The sequence below is a fragment of the Mustelus asterias genome, chromosome 14 (assembly GCF_964213995.1).
Source record: "Mustelus asterias chromosome 14, sMusAst1.hap1.1, whole genome shotgun sequence".
In the NCBI taxonomy this organism is placed as follows: Eukaryota; Metazoa; Chordata; class Chondrichthyes; order Carcharhiniformes; family Triakidae; genus Mustelus; species Mustelus asterias.
In genome coordinates this window covers 21,154,248-21,173,569 of record NC_135814.1, presented here as the reverse complement: position 1 = coordinate 21,173,569, position 19,322 = coordinate 21,154,248, and the positions used below count along the sequence as shown (strand labels likewise).

The following is a 19,322-nucleotide window of genomic DNA, read 5'->3' as shown; positions in this document are numbered from 1 at the left end:
TCTCTGGAATTCTCTGCCCATTGAAGTGGTGGAGGCTACCTCGTTGAATATGTTTAAATCACGGGTAGATAGTTTTCTGATCGATAAGGGAATTAGGGGATATGGGGAGCAGGTGGGTAAATGGAACTGATTCGCTTCAGATCAGCCATGATCTTGTTGAATGGCGGGGCAGGCTCGAAGGGCCAGATGGCCTACTCCTGCTCCTATTTCTTATGTTCTTATGTTCTTAAGTAATCAAGGCAGTTACTAGCTAATTAATCACAAGTTTTATGCAGCTTCATCAATATTGAAATTCTGCAAAAATTAAAAGGATGCAGTACGCTAATTAATATATTTCCAGCTTCAGATAATCTACTTAAAAATGTCCGTTTGAATGTAATAATAATTGTCACCCATTTCTCTACAATAAAGTTGGCAGCAACTCCTTAATCATAACTTTAATCCTAGGTAAGTTAAGATTTTCACAGTAACTTCATTGCGGTGTTAATGAAAGAGGACTTGTGACACTAATAAGTAAATAAATACAAATATTTTTTAATAGTCTCTAGAAAGGAAGAATTTGCATTTATATACCGCCTTTCATGATCTCAGGCCTGCAGAACTCTTTTTGAAGTGTTGTCACTGTTGTAATGCAGGGCACAATTACAATTATTTGTAGAAGAGATTAAATGAAAGATGTCTCATGTAATGCTTTGCTGGAACCGAACGCACGATCCATGTTGGTTTAATTTCAAAATACCTTGTGCATTCCAGTATAACAATCAAATTCATTAAATACAGTAAAGGTGTGGCTTTCAATAATTGTTCTCTTTAATGTGGTTTAGTGTGGTATTGTAACACTTTGATTGTGAAAGTGCTGCAGCATTAAGGAGACAAAATTCTCCCTGAACTATTTCATTACCAATCATCAAAAAATCTACAAACCCCGAACAGTATCATCAACTTATAATAAGACACAAAAATGCCAATGGGAATTGATACAAATTAATGTTATGAATTTATTTCATTACCATGATACCATGAAGTATGATTATTTAAAGGAAAGTTAAATCTTTGGGAAAATCCCATTAATGATAGGTCCTTATCCATTGAGTTCATTCACTATTAATTAAAATAACTAAAAACGTTTCTTTGCTTAAAGGACTCATCTGTGGGCAAGGTTAGCAAGACTTAACAAGCATTGAGTCTCGTGCTGTGCAGCAGATTAACATTCCCTTAAAGTATTTGATGTGTAATTTGAAAAAAAAAGATATGTAGCAAGGATCCACCAAGATCTAAGAGATGCATCAACTATGGTATTGGCAGCAGCTGCACTCAATTGAATGTGCCCCTCCACACAGCCCAATTTTCTAAGCTAATTTGTTGCCCTTAATGCCTCAACCTCTGGGACACTTCTGGGCCTCACAGAGTACACGTACTTCTGCAATTATCATTGGACTAACTAGACTGTAATCTGACCAGTCCTGCGACTGGTGTGGCCAGTTCAAATCAGATCTGGACTGTTCAGGGCTGGTGAAAGCACTTCTTCACACAAAGGGTTGAAATTTGGAACATTTTTGCCCCAAAAAGCTGTTGAGGCTGTCGTTCAATTGAAAAATTTCAACTTGGGTGAACCATACAGTGGCAGCTTTCAAAGACCATGGTTTGTGCCATGGTGGTCAACTCTGCATTAAGCATCGCGTGGTGTGGCTCAGGGACTCCGCTCTGGCACAGCAGTCTTTGTTGCATTCGCTGCAGGGGGAGGCAGTGGGCTGAGAAGGTGGACGATTCATGGCTTCTATATTCTTTTCTGGTGGAGCTGTATGTTTCTGCTCACTTCTTCCAAAGCCCTTCCAGTCAGCCTCCCGAGGTAATGGCCATCAGTGATTTCTTCCCGATCGTCAGTGCTCATGTCTGCCATCTTCATATCTCACTTACAGGCGCCCTCGCAGCAAGGGAATGGATGCCCCTGGAAGTTGAGAGACCCAATGGTCCATTCACAGTACCAAAAACCTTTAGGAATATCCTCCAGGCCATCCATCCATCCAATGGAACAAAACAGAAAATGTTGGAAAAACTCAGCAGGTCTAACAACATCTGTGGAGAGAGAATGGAGCTAACATTTCGAGTCTGGACATCCAGACTTAAAACGTTGGCTCTGTTTTCTCTCCGCAGATACTGTCAGACCTGCTGAGTTTTCCCAGCATTTTCTGTTTTTGCTTCAGATTGCAGCATCTGCAATATTTTGCCTTTATCCATCCGATGAATGTGACCAAGCCAGGTAGGTATCATTGGCTTAGTAATGAGTATATGCTGATGGAATGAACACATCCCAGGACCTCTTTAGACATTGAGGAACTACAAAATAGCAAAATACTGCCGATTTTGGAAGCCTGAAATAGAAGCAGAAAGTGCTGTAAATATTCAGCAGGTTTGTGGAGAGAGAAACAGAGTTAACATTTTGTGCTGAATGTGACTCTTCTTCAGAACTCCGAAAGTCATGCCTATTTCTCTTTCCACAGATACTGTCAGACCTGCTGACTATTACCAGCACTTTCTGTTTTTTCCACGAGGATACATCTGAGACAGAAAAAGTGGGAACTGTTCAGTCTTTTATCCTAACAGATGTTGTCCAGGTCTCACCACTGTAGAGGAATGCACTGAGGATGCCGGCTTGATAGAATCATAGTTTGGTTTTCTCCATCATAAGAACATAAGAAATAGGAGCAGGAGTAGGCCATCTAGCCCCTCGAGCCTGCCCCGCCATTCAATAAGATCATGGCTGATCTGACGTGGATCAGTACCACTTACCCGCCTGATCCCCATAACCCTTAATTCCCTTACCGATCAGGAATCCATCCATCCGCGCTTTAAACATATTCAGCGAGGTAGCCTCCACCACCTCAGTGGGCAGAGAATTCCAGAGATTCACCACCCTCTGGGAGAAGAAGTTCCTCCTCAACTCTGTCTTAAACCGACCCCCCTTTATTTTGAGGCTGTGTCCTCTAGTTTTAACTTCCTTACTAAGTGGAAAGAATCTCTCCGCCTCCACCCTATCCAGCCCCCGCATTATCTTATAAGTCTCCATAAGATCCCCCCTCATCCTTCTAAACTCCAACGAGTACAAACCCAATCTCCTCAGCCTCTCCTCATAATCCAAACCCCTCATCTCAGGTATCAACCTGGTGAACCTTCTCTGCACTCCCTCCAATGCCAATATATCCTTCCTCATATAAGGGGACCAATACTGCACACAGTATTCCAGCTGCGGCCTCACCAATGCCCTGTACAGGTGCATCAAGACATCCCTGCTTTTATATTCTATCCCCTTCGCAATATAGGCCAACATCCCATTTGCCTTCTTGATCACCTGTTGTACCTGCAGACTGGGCTTTTGCGTCTCATGCACAAGGACCCCCAGGTCCCTTTGCACGGTAGCATGTTTTAATTTGTTTCCATTGAGATAGTAATCCCATTTGTTATTATTTCCTCCAAAGTGTATAACCTCGCATTTCTCAACGTTATACTCCATTTGCCATATCCTCGCCCACTCACTCAGCCTGTCCAAATCTCTCTGCAGATCTTCTCCGTCCTCCACACGATTCACTTTTCCACTTATCTTTGTGTCGTCTGCAAACTTCGTTACCCTACACTCCGTCCCCTCCTCCAGATCATCTATATAAATGGTAAATAGTTGCGGCCCGAGTACCGATCCCTGCGGCACGCCACTAGTTACCTTCCTCCAACCGGAAAAACACCCATTTATTCCGACTCTTTGCTTCCTGTCGGATAGCCAGTCCCCAATCCACTTTAACACACTACCCCCAACTCCGTGTGCCCTAATCTTCTTCAGTAGCCTTTTATGGGGCACCTTATCAAACGCCTTTTGGAAATCCAAAAACACCGCATCCACCGGTTCTCCTCCATCAACCGCCCTAGTCACATCTTCATAAAAATCCAACATGTTCGTCAAGCACGACTTTCCCCTCATGAATCCATGCTGCGTCTGATTGATCGAACCATTTCTATCCAGATGCCCTGCTATCTCCTCTTTAATAATGGATTCCAGCATTTTCCCTACTACAGACGTTAAGCTGACCGGCCTATAGTTACCCGCCTTTTGTCTCCTTCCTTTTTTAAACAGCGGCGTAACATTAGCCGTTTTCCAATCAACCGGCACTACCCCAGAATGCAACGAGTAATCATGTTGCTGTTGTTTCACATACTCTTACTCAGCTTGGACATATTTGCAGCAGATTTTGTGATGTGTGATTTCAGCATCCAGTGATAGGTTTCTGTGATTGCGGAGCCTAGATATGTAAAGCTATCAACAACCTCCAGCATCAAGGAATACAAATACTCTCAATGAAGCTTTGAGTTATCTACGCTCTAAAGCAATCCTGATTTTAAACTCTCCGCTACTGGTGGTTGTGCTTTCAGCTGCCTTTGCCAGATCCTCTGGAGTTGCCTTCTCTTCTCCACCTTTCCTCCTTGAAGATATTTCTTAAAATTTCCCTCTTTGACCAAGCATTTGGTCATCTTAGGGTAGTGAAAGTGATGGCGGGGGAAATAGCAAATGCACTAGTGGTAATTTACCAAAAATCGCTGGGCTCTGGAGTGGTTCTGGCAGATTGGAAAACAGCATATGTTTAAAAAAGGAGGTAGACAAAAGGCAGGTAACTATAGGCTGATTAGCTTAACTTCTGTAGTAGGGAAAATGCTTGAATCTATCATCAAGGAAGAAATAGCGATACATCTGGATATAAATTGTCCCATTGGGAAGACGCAGCATGGGTTCATGAAGTGCAGGTCATGTTTGACTAATTTGGTGGAATTCTTTTGAGAACATTACATGTGCAGTGGACAATGGGGAACCTGTGGATGTGGTGTATCTGGATTTCCAGAAGGCATTTGACAAGGTGCCGCACCAAAGACTGCTACATAAGGTAAAGGTGCATGGTGTTAGCATGGATAGAGGATTCGTTAACTAACAGAAAGCAAAGAGTGGGTGTAAATGGGTGTTTTTCTGGTTGGTGATCAGTGACTCGTGGTGTGCCTCAGGGATCAGTGTTAGGACCGCAATTGTTTACGATTTACATAGATGATTTGGAGTTGGGGACCAAGTGTAGTGTGTCAAAATTCGCAGATGACACTAAGATGAGTGGCAGAGCAAAGTATGCAGATGGCGCTGAAAGTCTGCAAAGAGATATAGATAGTCTAAGTGAGTGGGGGAGGGTCTGACAGATGGAGTACAATGTTGGTAAATGTGAGGTCATCCATTTTGGTAGGAATAACAACAAAATGGGCTATTATTTAAATAGTAAAAAATTGCAGCATGCTGCTCTACAGAGGGACCTGGGTGTCCTTGTGCAAGAATCACAAGGAGTTGGTTTGCAGGTGCAACAGGTAATTAAGAAGGCAAATGGAATTTTGTCCTTCATTGCTAGAGGGATGGAGTTTAAAAACAATGAGGTTATGTTGCAGCTGTATAAGGTACTGGTGAGGCCACACCTGGAGTACTCTGTACAGTTTTGGTCTCCTTACTTGGGAAAGGATATACTGGCACTGGAGGGGATGCAGAGGAGATTCACTAGGTTGATTCCGGCGTTGAGAGGGTTGGCTTATGAGGAGAGACTGAGTAGACTGGAGCTATACTCATTGGAATTCAGAAGAATGAGGGGAGGTCCTATGGAAACATATAAGATTATGAAGGGGATAGATAAGATAGAAGCAGGAAGTTGTTTTCACTGGAGGGTGAAACTAGAACTAGGAGGCATGGACTCAAAATAAGGGGGAGCAGATTTAGGACTGAGTTGAGGAGGAACTTCTTCACACAAAGGGTTGTGAATCTGTGGAATTCCCTACCCAGTGAAGCAGTTGAGGCTACCTCATTAAATGTTTTTAAGGCAAGGATAGATAAGTTTTTGAATACTAAAGGAATTAAGGCTATGGTGAACGGGTGGGTAAGTAGTCCACAAAAAGATCAGCCATGATCTTATTGAATGGCAGAGCAGGCTCGAGGGGCCAGATAGCCTACTCCTGCTCCTAGTTCTTATCTGAACTAACATGACCTTATGTGACTCAGTGTCTAAGTTTGCTGTATAATTTTTTTAAATATATTCATTCATGGGATGTGGGTGTCACTGGCTGGGCCAGCATTTATTGCCCCTATCTGAAGGCATTTAAGAGTCAACCATATTGCTGTGGCTATGGAGTCACATGTAAGCCAGGCCAGGTAAGGCCAGCAGATTTCTTTCCCTAAAGGGCGTTACTGAACCACATGGGTTTTTTTTACGACAATCAACAATGGTTTCATGGTCATCTTTTTCATGATGTGGAGATGCCGGCGTTGGACTGAGGTAACCTGGTGTTGTGAGACTTCTTACCATCTTTTTCATTCCAGATTTTTATTGAATTTATATTTCACCATCTGCCTTGGTGGGATTCGAACTCAGGTTCCCAGAGCATTACACTGGACCTTTGGAATGCTAGTCCAACAACAACACCACTACACCATCACCCCCTACGAAAAATCTTGGGATGTTTCATTACATTAATGGTCTGATATAAATACAAATTATTATTTGTATTACATTGATGCTGAAAATGTTGTGTAGCATTCTTCTCTCCATCTGCACCCAAGTGATGTGTGTGTGAAGAAGAGCTTTCAAGGGATGTGAGCATCACTGGCTAGGCCAACATTTATTGCCCATTCCTAATTGTCCTTCAGAGGTGGTGGTGAGCTGCCCCTTTGAACAACTGCAGTCCATGTGACGGTGCAGGTACACCCACAGTGCTGGAAGGGAGCGAGTTCCAGAATTTTGACCCAGCCACAGTGAAGGAATGGACCGATTAAGAGTCAGGATGGTGAGTGGCTTGAAGGGAAACCTACTTATACCTACTGCTTATACCTACTGTTTGTCCATTTGTTTGGATCTGTAGTGTAGACCTGATGGTCAGGAGGTATAATCACACAGTGTACTTAAGTACTATTCAACCAAGCTTAAAAATCTGATTTTTCGTTGCATTTTATTGAATGTTCCCTCCCATTGGACGCTGACTTTCACTCAGTCTTATGACATTCACAGCAGGAGGGGGACAAGATACTGCACTCGGCACGGCATTTCTTTTATGGCTTAAATGCCCAGAAGGTTGGGACCAGTAGTCTTATTTCCCCTTTTGTTGTTTCTTTCCCCCACCTGGGTGATCCGCAGTAAATCCACAGTCCCGAACATTAACCAGAGTCAAGTCTCAACTGGATCTTTTCCTGTTAACAGCCCGGCTCGCTTTAGTGCTGGAATGAAGCATCCCAATACTGTAAAAATGTGTACTTTCCAATTTGTTCAGGCAGGACAATCCCCCCCCCCCCCCCCCCAACCTCTCCCCACCTCCGGGCATCGCCAGGATGTTCTCTCCGAGCTCTGCCCATTCATTAATAGAACAACCGGGTTACCTTCCTGTTTCAGAGTTTTGTGTTGACTTTTCCAACTCCCTTCTGGAAACGGCAATTCTGCTGATTTTTTCCAGTTGAAAATTGAATTACAATATGGGTGAAAAAGGGGGGCGGGGGGGGGGGGGTCACCCAAACACACAAAACAAGTTTACACCCAGATCCCAGAGATACGCCCAATTGTATCAGAGAGAGATAAAAGATACATTGGAAGAGATTAACCTGAAATTAACCATTGAGTGGAGTGGGGGAAACACAGGCAGTTTCCCCAGCGCGGGAAGGTTGGCTGAAACACAGGCTGGTTTTTTTTTGGGACCTGTGTCTTTAACATGCAAACACAGCAACGGGTTTGGGCAGATCCGACCTCACCTGTCAGTCTAGGTTTTGGAGTCTAGGGGAGTTTTTTTTGTTTCAATTGGAGCAAAAGAGACGCGCCCAGCACACCAGCTCCTGGCATTGCTGTGTGTGCAGAACCCCCCCCCCCCCCAACCCTTGGGGGGAATCCAAGTGTGTTATTTTTTAAAGGGGATCGCCTCCGTTTGGGATACAGCTGTTTTAAAGTGAATGGATTGATCGATCACCACTCAATGCAGACCTGCAGCGTAAGTGAAGATATATTTTAATGAGTTCCAAACAATGTATTTATTTACAAGGCGGTTCAGTGGACTTTTTAACGTAGTTTCAGACTTTGCATGAACTCGCATACTATTATTTTGTTTTAAGTCTAATCACGACGGGTATACACTATTCAGAGGGGACGGTTTTCGATGAAATGTCTGTCCTTTCGTCTCTAGCCCTACAACACAGTGCCTGCCATATTTGCCTCTGTTTTAAAACTCTGGAGTCGGTGGTGGTTTTTGGTAGGGGAATGGGCTGGAACCGGGGCAGAGGTAACACCTGCTGGTTTTGAACCGATTTGCCAACCTATTCCAGGGGTAATAAAAGACCAGAAACAACACAGGGCAGATTTGTTAACACGCGCATGTTAAACCAAGGTTAATGTTCCAGATCTCAACCTTTTCATTTGCTTGAGTTGTACGGGGCGGATTTATTTTAGCAGTCTCTTGAGTTTCCCCCAACGTTCACCGAATCTCTGCTGAAACTTGGGACTGGATAAATCAGCTCCAAGGCTGAGAGTGGAAGGATGTTTTCCTCTTTTTTTGTAGACTGCGCCAGAGGAGTTATTCATTGTAGACTGTTGCAGAGGAGTTAATGTCGTGATCTCTTTCTTTCTCTGCCTCCATTCAAAGCAGAACTTCACCAGAAACCATATTTTCGATTCAAATTTCTTTTCCCTTCCTGAGTGTTTGTTTTTGATTGGCTGACCATTCTTTGACCACTTCTTCCTGAAATGTCTTGGGATGTTGGAGGCACTCTGTAAAGGCTTGGTGGAGGGGTTGGCAGTTTAGATCCGTCTTGGAAGAGATTGTGTTTCAATTCATGGTGAAAGGGCTGGCTGGCTGGATGGATTGTATCAGCATTTATAAAGAAAAAAGCTGGGTGAATGCCTGAAAAGAATCGAGGGCCAAAACATAATGAAAGATTAAGTATAATCAGTGGCGGCATGGTGGCACGGTGGTTAGCACTGCTGCCTCACAACACCAGGGACCCAGGTTTGATTCCCGGCTCAGGTCACTGTCTGCGTGGGTTTCCTCCGGGTGCTCCGGTTTCCCCCCACAGTCCAAAAGACGTGCTGGTTAGGTGCATTGTCCATGCTACATTCTCCCTCAGTGTACCCGAACGGGCATCGGAGTGTGGCGACGAGGGGATTTTCACAGTAACTTCATTGCAGTGTTAATGTAAGCCTACTTATGACACTAATAAATAAACTTTATAATTTTAACCAGATGTAGAAACTGGTGTTTGTTCGATTGCTGTGTAAGTGTATTGAGAAAGATGACAGCTGATTGAAGGGTTAATATGGAATGGAAGCTGGATAGTTTGTTCTGATTTAGAGTGATAAAGGAAACCAGAAGGAGTCTTGAATATTTCTTTGGGAGATCAGTGAGTTGGATTGAGCGCTGTGACAAAGTGATATGGTCCCTGTAGGGAAGCATGTTATTACTGTTTCATGCTTAGGGCACATAGAACACACATGTTCCTGGTCCCATAGAAGAAAAATAATGAGCACCTTTCATATCCTTAGGCAATCACACAAGTGTAATGTGACAGCCAGATATTGCACATCAGTGATCCACAAACTGCAATGAGGTAAGTAGTTTTACTGGTATTCATTGAATGATTGATATATATTGGCAAGGACAATGGGAGAACCCTTTTCTCTTTTCTTTGAATAGTGTTATAGATCTCCTAGTTTTCCCTAAAAATAATTTGCATAAATACATTACAATACATTACAACATGAAAATTATAGGGCCATAAAATTCAATTTGTCTCCATACAGTATGTTCCACTCCTCGGTGCCTCTGCACCATTGTAATTTTCTTGATATTTACATTTCCATGTTGGGCATACAACCTGAGGGCAAAAATCATTTCCAATTGAAAAATTACAGGATGTACAATGGAATTCAACTTCCCTTCGTACAACACATTCCTCTCTGAGATGCCTCAATGCAATTTTAGTACGCTTGATATTTACTAAGCACATTCAATGTCAGTCATTCAGTCCAAAGTGTTCTACAAATTTCCCAACCCCTCAGTGTACTATAGCGGAAAGGCCCCATTGCACCTCTGTGAAGACTGCCCCAAGCTTTAGTGCATCAATCAACACGTGGTCCTGACACTTGGAATGTGCCAGTCTGCAACACTCATAGAAGCATAGAAAATAGAAGCAGGAGTAGGCCATTCAGCCCTTCGAGTCTGCTCTGCCATTCATTCACTCAGTTGATGACAACTCTTTGTTCTGGAAGGCCAGCAAGTTTTGGGCAGATCAAAGAGCGTCTTTCATCGATTTGATGATTCTCCAGTTTCTCTCAGTGTGTGTTCCTGGGAACAGCCTGCCGAGCACAGAGTCCTGCTTCATGGGCTGCTCGGAATGAACCTCATCAAATGCCACTGCATTTCTCTCAAAACCTTCTTTGTAAAAGCACATTCCACAAGGAGATGAACAATGGCCTCTTCCCCACCATAGCCACCTCAAGGGCAACACGGTGGCACAGTGGTTGGCACTGCTGCCTCACAGCACCAGGGACCCGGATTCGATTCCCCACTTGGGTCACTGTCTGTGCGGAGTCTGCACGTTCTCCCCGTGTCTGCGTGGGTTTTCTCCGGATGCTCCGGTTTCCTCCCACAGTCTGAAAGACGTGCTGGTTATGTGCATTGGCCATGCTAAATTCTCCCAGAGTACCCGAACAGGTGCTGGAGTGTGGCGACTAGGGGATTTTCACAGTTACTTCATTGCGGCATTAATGTAAGTCTACTTGTGACAATAATAAATAAACTTTAAATCTACAGAGTGGGTGAGACTTTAGAATCCCTCCAGTGCAGAAGGAGGCTATTTGGCCCATTGAGTCTGCATCGACCACAATCCCACCCATCCCCGAACCCCATACCCCCATGTATTTACCCTGCTAGTCCCCCTGACATCAAGTGGCAATTTAGCATGGCCAATCAACCTGACCCACACGTCTTTGGAGTGTGGAGGAAACCGGAGCACCCGGAGGAAACCCATGCAAACACGAGAGAACATACAAATTCCACACGACAGTGACCCAAGCCGGGAATCAAACCTGGGTCCCTGACGCTGTGAGGCAGCAGTGCTAACCACTGTGCCACCATGCCGCCCCTAAGAGAGCCTTTGCGCAGGTAGGAAGGATTTGACGGGGCGGACCTTTCTCACCACCAGCCAAGTTACATCTTGCTGCTTGTTGGAAAGTTTTGACTATTCTGCCAAATGGCTTTGACAGTCTGTTCAGGGAACCATCTTGACAGGATCTACCATCTCCTTTCCTCACAGGGCTTCAAGGATGTTACATGCCGACATTCTGAAAGACGTGCTGGTTAGGTGCATTGACCCGAACAGGCGCCGGAGTGTGGCGACTAGGGAAATTTCACAGTAACTTCACTGCAGTGTTAATGTAAGCCTTACTTGTGACTAATAAATAAGCTTTAACTTAACTCCAACAGGCAATGGTTAAAGTTAAAGTCAAAAGTGTTGTTCTGCATAAACGTATCCAGAAGGAACATGGTCCAACTGATTGGAACATTCTGCGGCAAAATGACCAGGCCCATCTTTCACAACACCAGCAGTCTAAAGGGGCTATAATTTAATGTCTGATCTGAAAAATATAGCTGTGACATTGCGCACTCAGCACTGCACTGAAGTGTGAGCCTAGATTGTGTGCTCAACTGCTGGAGTGGCACTTGAATCTATGACTTTATAACTAAAATGGGGCAAGTGCTACTGATGAGTCAGTACTGATCAATAAGGGCCGCATGCATCTGTGTGAGTGTAACCTTATTGTGCCAATTGTTGAAAATGTCGCATTAAAACAGCTTTTGTATATCAATCAAGTGCATTTGAAAAGGACCCTGAATGGTTCTTTGGATCCAAGCTGCTTTTTACTCTGCTATTTGCAAAATTTCTTCTTCAGATGTGTTTTGAGTAATCACTTCTCAGTTCCTACAGCAAGCAGTCCTGCAATATGAATTGCTGCAAAATTTCCTACAAAGTAACAATCTCACAGAGAGACAGTAAGGAGGATTGATTGGTGCACAAAATTGAGGAAACTCAAAGCGATGTAATCAGATGTAGTTTCCACAAGATGGGATTTAGACATATTGTTGGTGTAGAGGTATGCTTTATATCCAGCTCTCCTTTGTCTGAACTGTGAGTGTACGATGTTGACTCTGGTAGCAAAAGTAGAAGATTGCCCCTTCCACTATTCCAACCTTCCTGTGACAACCACAACTACTAAAATACGTTTTATTAAAGCTTTGACTGACAAAATTGAGTGAATGCAAACTTACTTTTCATCCAATAATTGAATTTCAATGTTGAAGCATTGTTAACTGATTATAGAAACCCTACAGTGCAGAAGGAGGCCATGCAGCCCATTGAGTCCGCACCGACAACAATCCCACCCAGGCCCTATTCCCGTAATCCCACATATTTACCCCACTAATCCCTCTGACCTATGCATCCTGGGACACTAAGGGGCAATTTAGCATGGTCAATGCACTTAACCTGCACATCTTTGGATGTCAATGTTCTCAGTACGTGCATGATAGCATCTAAATCGGTTATAACATAAATCTGAAGAGTACGATTCAATAAATGAGAGAGATTGCATGGTGAGAACAGTGTCCATTTACTCTTGTTTCAGGCAATAAGCAAGACAAGATTGATATTCAGGTGTGTAACACTTATTGAACACTTGCCCACGCATGTTGGAAAATTAATTTTTAATGTGAGACTTCTACCGATAGTTTGTACTGTGTTTTATCTCCTGCCGTCAACAGATGTGAATCCCATCCTGAATGAGTAATTTGCTTGTGAGTGGGGACCAAGAAAACATGCACACCAGTTTACTGTAATCTTTAATAGAAATAATCTCTGCTGTGTTGCCCTTAGTAAGCCTCTTGTGGACATTCACTTGTAGCCGAAAGATGAGGATAGATGACCTAATTCAAGGACAGTCTTGCTGGAGTTTGAGGGAAATTTGCTAACAATATCCTATCTGACCATAAGACATAAAAGCAGAAGTAGGCCATTCAGCCCATCAAGTCAGCTCTGCCATTCAATGAGATCATGGCTGATCTGATGCAATAATCCTCAACTCCACTTTCCCACTTTATTCCCATAATCCTGATTCCCTTACTGATTAAAAATCTGTCTCCCCTAACCTCTACAGCTCTCTGCGGTAAAATAATTCCACAGATTTCACTATCCTTTGAGAGCAGAAATTCCTCCTCAGCTCTGTCTTAGATGAGTGGCTGCTTACTCTGAGATTATACCCTCTGGTCCTCGACTCTCCCACAAGGGGAAACCTCTCAGCATCCACCCTGTCAAGCCCCCTGAGGATCCTACATGTCTCAATAAGGTTGCCTCTCATTCTACTAAATTCCAGTGAGTAAAGGACCAACCTCTCCTCATAAAAATATCACTCCATATCCTGAATCAACTTAGCGAACCTTCTCCGGACTGATTGTGACTCTCTTGGCAGCTTTTTGTGGCAGTGCAATTGATTTTTGGAATTGAGGGGATTGGATCTTTGACCCATCCTGTGATACTAGTTGCTACTGCAACAGCATCTGGCATCACTGCAGAGTACAATCACGATACTGTACTGGGACCTCTGCTATTTGTGATATATATAAATGATTTGGAAGAAGGTGTAACTGGTGTAATCAGCAAGTTTGCAGATGACACGAAGATGGCTGGACTTGCGGATAGCGAAGAGCATTGTCGGGCAATACAGCAGGATATAGATAGGCTGGAAAATTGGGCGGAGAGGTGGCAGATGGAGCTTAATCCGGATAAATGCGAAGTGATGCATTTTGGAAGAAATAATGTAGGGAGGAGTTATAAAATAAATGGCAGAGTCATCAGGAGTATAGAAACACAGAGGGACCTAGGTGTGCAAGTCCACAAATCCTTGAAGGTGGCAACACAGGTGGAGAAGGTGGTGAAGAAGGCATATGGTATGCTTGCCTTTATAGGACGGGGTATAGAGTATAAAAGCTGGAGTCTGATGATGCAGCTGTATAGAACGCTGGTTAGGCCACATTTGGAGTACTGCGTCCAGTTCTGGTCGCCGCACTACCAGAAGGACGTGGAGGCGTTAGAGAGAGTGCAGAGAAGGTTTACCAGGATGTTGCCTGGTATGGAGGGTCTTAGCTATGAGGAGAGATTGGGTAGACTGGGATTGTTCTCCTTGGAAAGACGGAGAATGAGGGGAGATCTAATAGAGGTGTACAAGATTATGAAGGGTATAGATAGGGTGAACAGTGGGAAGCTTTTTCCCAGGTCGGAGGTGACGATCACGAGGGGTCACGGGCTCAAGGTGAGAGGGGCGAAGTATAACTCAGATATCAGAGGGACGTTTTTTACACAGAGGGTGGTGGGGGCCTGGAATGCGCTGCCAAGTAGGGTGGTGGAGGCAGGCACGCTGACATCGTTTAAGACTTACCTGGATAGTCACATGAGCAGCCTGGGAATGGAGGGATACAAACGATTGGTCTAGTTGGACCAAGGAGCGGCACAGGCTTGGAGGGCCGAAGGGCCTGTTTCCTGTGCTGTACTGTTCTTTGTTCTTTGATATTTGATTCTGCATCGAGCAAATGTTGGTGATTCACTTGGCTCTTGGGCCATGATTTTACCTCCCCGCCAATGTCTCCATTTAAATTGCTATTTATTTTGGTGGAACTGTAATATCTCATTAGGCGGGAGAGGCCATTAAGGTTAACATGCAGGTTCAGTTGGCAGGCAGGAAGGCATAGAATCATAGAATCCTACAGTGCAGAAGGAGGCCATTCGGCCCATTGAGTCGGCACCAACAACAATTCCATCCAGGCCCTATCCCCATAACTCCACATATTTACCCCACTAACCCCTCTAACCTTCGCATCCTGGGACCATAAGGGGCAATTTAGCATGACCAATGCACCTAGTCCGCACATCTTTGGACTGTGGGAGGAAACCGGAGCACCTGGAAGAAACTCATGCAGACACGGGGAGAACGTGCAAACTCCACACAGAAAGTGACCTGAGCCGGGAATCGAACCCAGGTCCCTGGAGCTGTGAGGCAGCACTGCTAACCACTGTGCCACCGTGCAGCAAATTCAATGTTAGCATTTATTTCTAGAGGGCTAGAATACAAGAGCAGGGATGCCTTGCTGGGGCTATATAAGGCTCTGCTCAGGTCCCATTTGGAATATTGTGAACAGTTTTGAGCCCCATACCCAATGAAGGATGTGCTGGCCTTGGAGAGGGTCCAGAGGAGATTCACAAGAATGATCCCAGAAAGGAAGGGTTTGTCATATGAGGAGCAGTTGAGGAGTCTGGGTCGATACTCAATGGAGTTTCGAAGGATGAGGGGGGATCTAATTGAAACTTACAGAATACTGAGAGGTCTAGATAGAGTGGACATGGAGAGGATGTTTCCACTGGTGGGAGAGACTAGAACTCGAGGGCACAACTCTAGAGTGAAGCAACACTCATTTAAAACTGAGATTAGGAGGAATTTCTTCAGCCAGAGGGTGGTAAATCTGTGGAACTCATTGCCACAGTGGCTGTGGAGGCCAGGTCATTGAGTGTCTTTAAGACGGAGATAGATATGTTCTTGATTAATTAGGGGATCAGGGGTTACAGGGAGAAGGCAGGTGAATGAGGATGGGAATCATATCAGCCATGATTGAATGGCGGAGCAGACTCAATGGGCCGAATGGCCCTAATTCTGCTCCTATATGTAATGGTCTAATATTCTGGCCTTGACTTTTTGCACATCATATCTCACTTCATCTCACCGTCAGTGGCAGAATCTTCATTTACCTTGACCCCACTTTCTGGAACTCACTTCCTGTTCAGTTTTTTCTCCTGACTTTTCTCTCCTTTTTAAGAGAGTCTTCTCTTCAACCAAACCCACTGTCTTAGTTTTTGAGTATTTATTTCTTCCTCTGGAATGGGTGATGTTGGCAAGGCTGCACTTATTGCCTATTCCTGATTACCCTGGAAAGGTGGTTGTAATAATCTTAGCGAGGCTAGTCTTCCATCACCAATCACCCTTTATTTACAGTGAGATCTGAATGCTGCTCAGTGGCTACAGAGTGCAGATGTGTGCATTGTGTGCATGGAGGAGAGGTTGGAGATCAGTGATGTTCCCACACCATTTCTGTCCTCCTATTCACTATGGTAGAGATTCGGGGAGGGAGAAAGTAATGATGACCATGGGGGATTATCAATCGATCTCCCTGTGGGCCTCGTAGAATACGAGCTTCCCGATTAAGCGAGTGGAGGCTCGCTCAATAGGGAAGGAGCAATGGGGAGTTTAAACCAGCTGGCTCCACTCAGGCCGGCAGTCAAAGGGCTCTGGGGCTTGAGCTGTACACTAGCCACAAAAACGGTATGTTATGCATGTTATAAATGAAGGGCATTGGTGTTGAAAGACTGGCCTCAGCGAGATTACTACAGAAAAGTTCTCAAAGTACCCTTGGTGTGGCGCATCCTGTAAATTGTACATCCTGCAGTCTCAGTAACTTTGTAATGGGAGATGGGAATATTGACTCCAGTGGCAGTCAGGTGAACTCCCCTGGATATTGTTATATTTTTGGAATGTTTCAGCTATCTAAGTCAATGTGGAGCTGAGTCGTTCAGAGAATGCCCCATCTGGGTGAGTATTCCATCAGAACGTTATTCAGGCCTTTTAAGGTGGCTTTGAGGGATCAGGAATCAAGTGAGCAGCCCTAATATTATGGCTATGTTTTCGACATGGTTTATCCAACTATCCTCCGGTGGATGGTAACCCGAACATCTTGATTGCTGGTGACTTGGTAATGTAATTTGGTGCCAGTGAAGATTGGAGTAAATGGCTGCGTTTTCTCTTGTTTAAGATGGTCATTACCTAGCACCTATCAGACCAAACATGAATGTTGTCCAGATACTATTGACTGGCATGGGCTGCTGTACCAATGGAGGAGTTGTCAGGGACCTACCAACTTGCTTGGTGGGGCAATCAGTAATGAAGAAACCAAAGGTGGTTGGGCTAAGTATTCTTCCCCAAGGAATTGCTGCAGCAAGGTCTGAGGGCTATGATGGTTGGCCTCTGACACTCTTTCAGACATCTATTGTATCTTTTGTGTCTGGTAGGATTCCAAACACAAGGTACATTTTCCTTTTAACATCATTTACCTTAATTTTGGAAGGGTGTCACTCTAACGCTGCCCTGTGTTAAGGGTAGTTACCATCACCTCTCTTGAATTCAGCTCTTATGCATCTGGATCAATTTTTCTAATGAGTCTGGAGCTGAGTGATTCTGAGTGAACATGAATTGAATGTTGGTGAGCAGGTAATTGGTAATTATGTGTTACTTAATAACACTATTAATGACTCCTTACATCACTTTGATAATGATTCCAAGAAGGCTCATAGGGTGGGTGTAATTGGCTAGTTACATTTATCCTCTTCTTTTGTGGATAGTGCATTATTGGGCAATATTCCACGCTGTTGGGTCGATGCCAAAGTCATAGCTGCAGTCCAACAGCTTGGCTGGGAAGGTGGTTAGCTCTGGTGCAACACAATGGGGACTGACAGCCTTTGTAACCATCCTCTTCTTAGTGTCATATTTCTTAATATCAAATTGGTTGGACATTGCCACCTTTGATGGTGGGGATGTCTGGAAGGATGATCCATTTCCATAGAATCCCTACAGTACAGAAGGAGGCCATTCAGCCTATCGAGTCTGTACCGACCACAATCCCACCCAGGCCCTATTCCCATAACAGCACACATTTACCCTACTAATCCCCCACACACGAGGGTTAATTTAGCATGGCCAATCAACCTAACCCGCACATCTTTTGACTGTGGGAGGAAACTGGAGGAAACCCACGCAGACACAGGGAGAATGTGCAAACTCCACACAGACAGTGACCCGAGGCCGGAATTGAACCTGGGTTCCTGGCACTGTGAGGCAGCAGTGCTAACCATTGTGCCACCGTGCTGCCCATTTGTCAATCATTTCAGCCTTATTCTTTTGTTCTTATGCTGGGCTCCATTATAATTGATAATTCATGGTGCTATCTGCTCCAGCTACTTACAGGACTGTCCATTTACCATACTTGACTGGCTGTGAGTAGGCTAGTAAAGGACATTCATTCATTTGCTTGTGTGGCACATTTTTAGCTCTTTTACTTTTGGCGTTTAGCATCTGGGTAGCCATGTGTAGTAGTTTCATAAGGTTGGAATTTCATTCTAAGATATGCCTGGCTGCTCCTGACATGCTCATCCGCATGTTGCACCAAACCAAAGCTGATCTCCCAGCTCCTTCTAATCTCTAGCTCAATGACGCTGTCTCTAATTCCTTATGTAATTCTATGTTGGGTACACCTTGGAATAACATGCAGAAAGAAATACAAAAGCACTATATAAATGCATGCTGTTGCTATAAATTCAACCCCTTTCAACAAACTTCCATTATAGTTACCCCTTGTTTAAACAATAATTGGATCTACAGGTTTGACCATTAACTGCTTCTTGTCAATTCTATTACAGCATATATTTGTTCAATCAGTGAAGTTTAACCACGGGTTAATGATTAGCCATTTAACAAGTTGTTCCTGAAAAAAAGGAATCTCAACTGTTACCAATTACTGCACTTGATTGTTCAACCTCAAAGTAGTCGGGCCGTTTAGACAGAGGTATCTTTTTCTATTTCTATCAGTATTTGGCCTGTAATCAAGAGTTTCTGTCACACGACAAATAATGTTATAATGACAAATAAATCTCATTTGCAAGAGCAATTACATTTTTTATTTTTCATTTGAGAAAAGTCAAAGACTTGCTGTAATTAACAGTAGTATGAATACATTTGATGCCCTGATGACAACATATCTCACAACACGATTAGACGTGAGAAGGAAGTTTGGGTTTACCACTTCCTCAGGTCATCCTAAAATGATAAACATCTGGTGCATTACGTTTGAAGCATGGTCGACATTGCTATACTGATAACAGCTAATCTGTGCACAGCAAGATCCAATGAACAGCAAATGAATTGAGTTCAGCAGTTAATATGTTTTTCACACTCTTGGCCAGAAGAACATCAGGAGAACTTTATTCTTCTTGAAACACTACCTTGAGTTATATATAACACCATCAGAACTCTGTAACCACTTGAACAAGCAGACGGGCTCTCGATTTAATAAGTTCTCTTCAAGACAATGGGGGTGATCTTAGCATTGTGCCTCGCCAGTCGATGGGTGGGATGAGCCGG

At 44.0% G+C, this 19,322-nt stretch overlaps 1 protein-coding gene across 4 annotated transcripts in view; it reads left to right on the top strand.

Annotated features, from left to right (window-relative positions):
• Nucleotides 1-7,611: 7,611 nt before the first annotated feature.
• Nucleotides 7,612-19,322, top strand: part of lypd6b (LY6/PLAUR domain containing 6B) — a 148,730-nt gene continuing 137,019 nt past the window's right edge. Inside the window, exons 1-2 of one of the 4 annotated variants that reach the window (XM_078229157.1) lie at nucleotides 7,612-8,031; nucleotides 9,576-9,640. Coding sequence is in view for 1 of the 4 variants with exons in the window: in XM_078229159.1 (XP_078085285.1) it covers nucleotides 8,017-8,031 (15 nt within the window). In the remaining 3 variants the exon portion in view is untranslated. The remainder of the gene's footprint in view (nucleotides 8,032-9,575; nucleotides 9,641-19,322) is intronic. The other 3 variants (XM_078229158.1, XM_078229159.1, XM_078229155.1) reach the window with 3 other exon arrangements.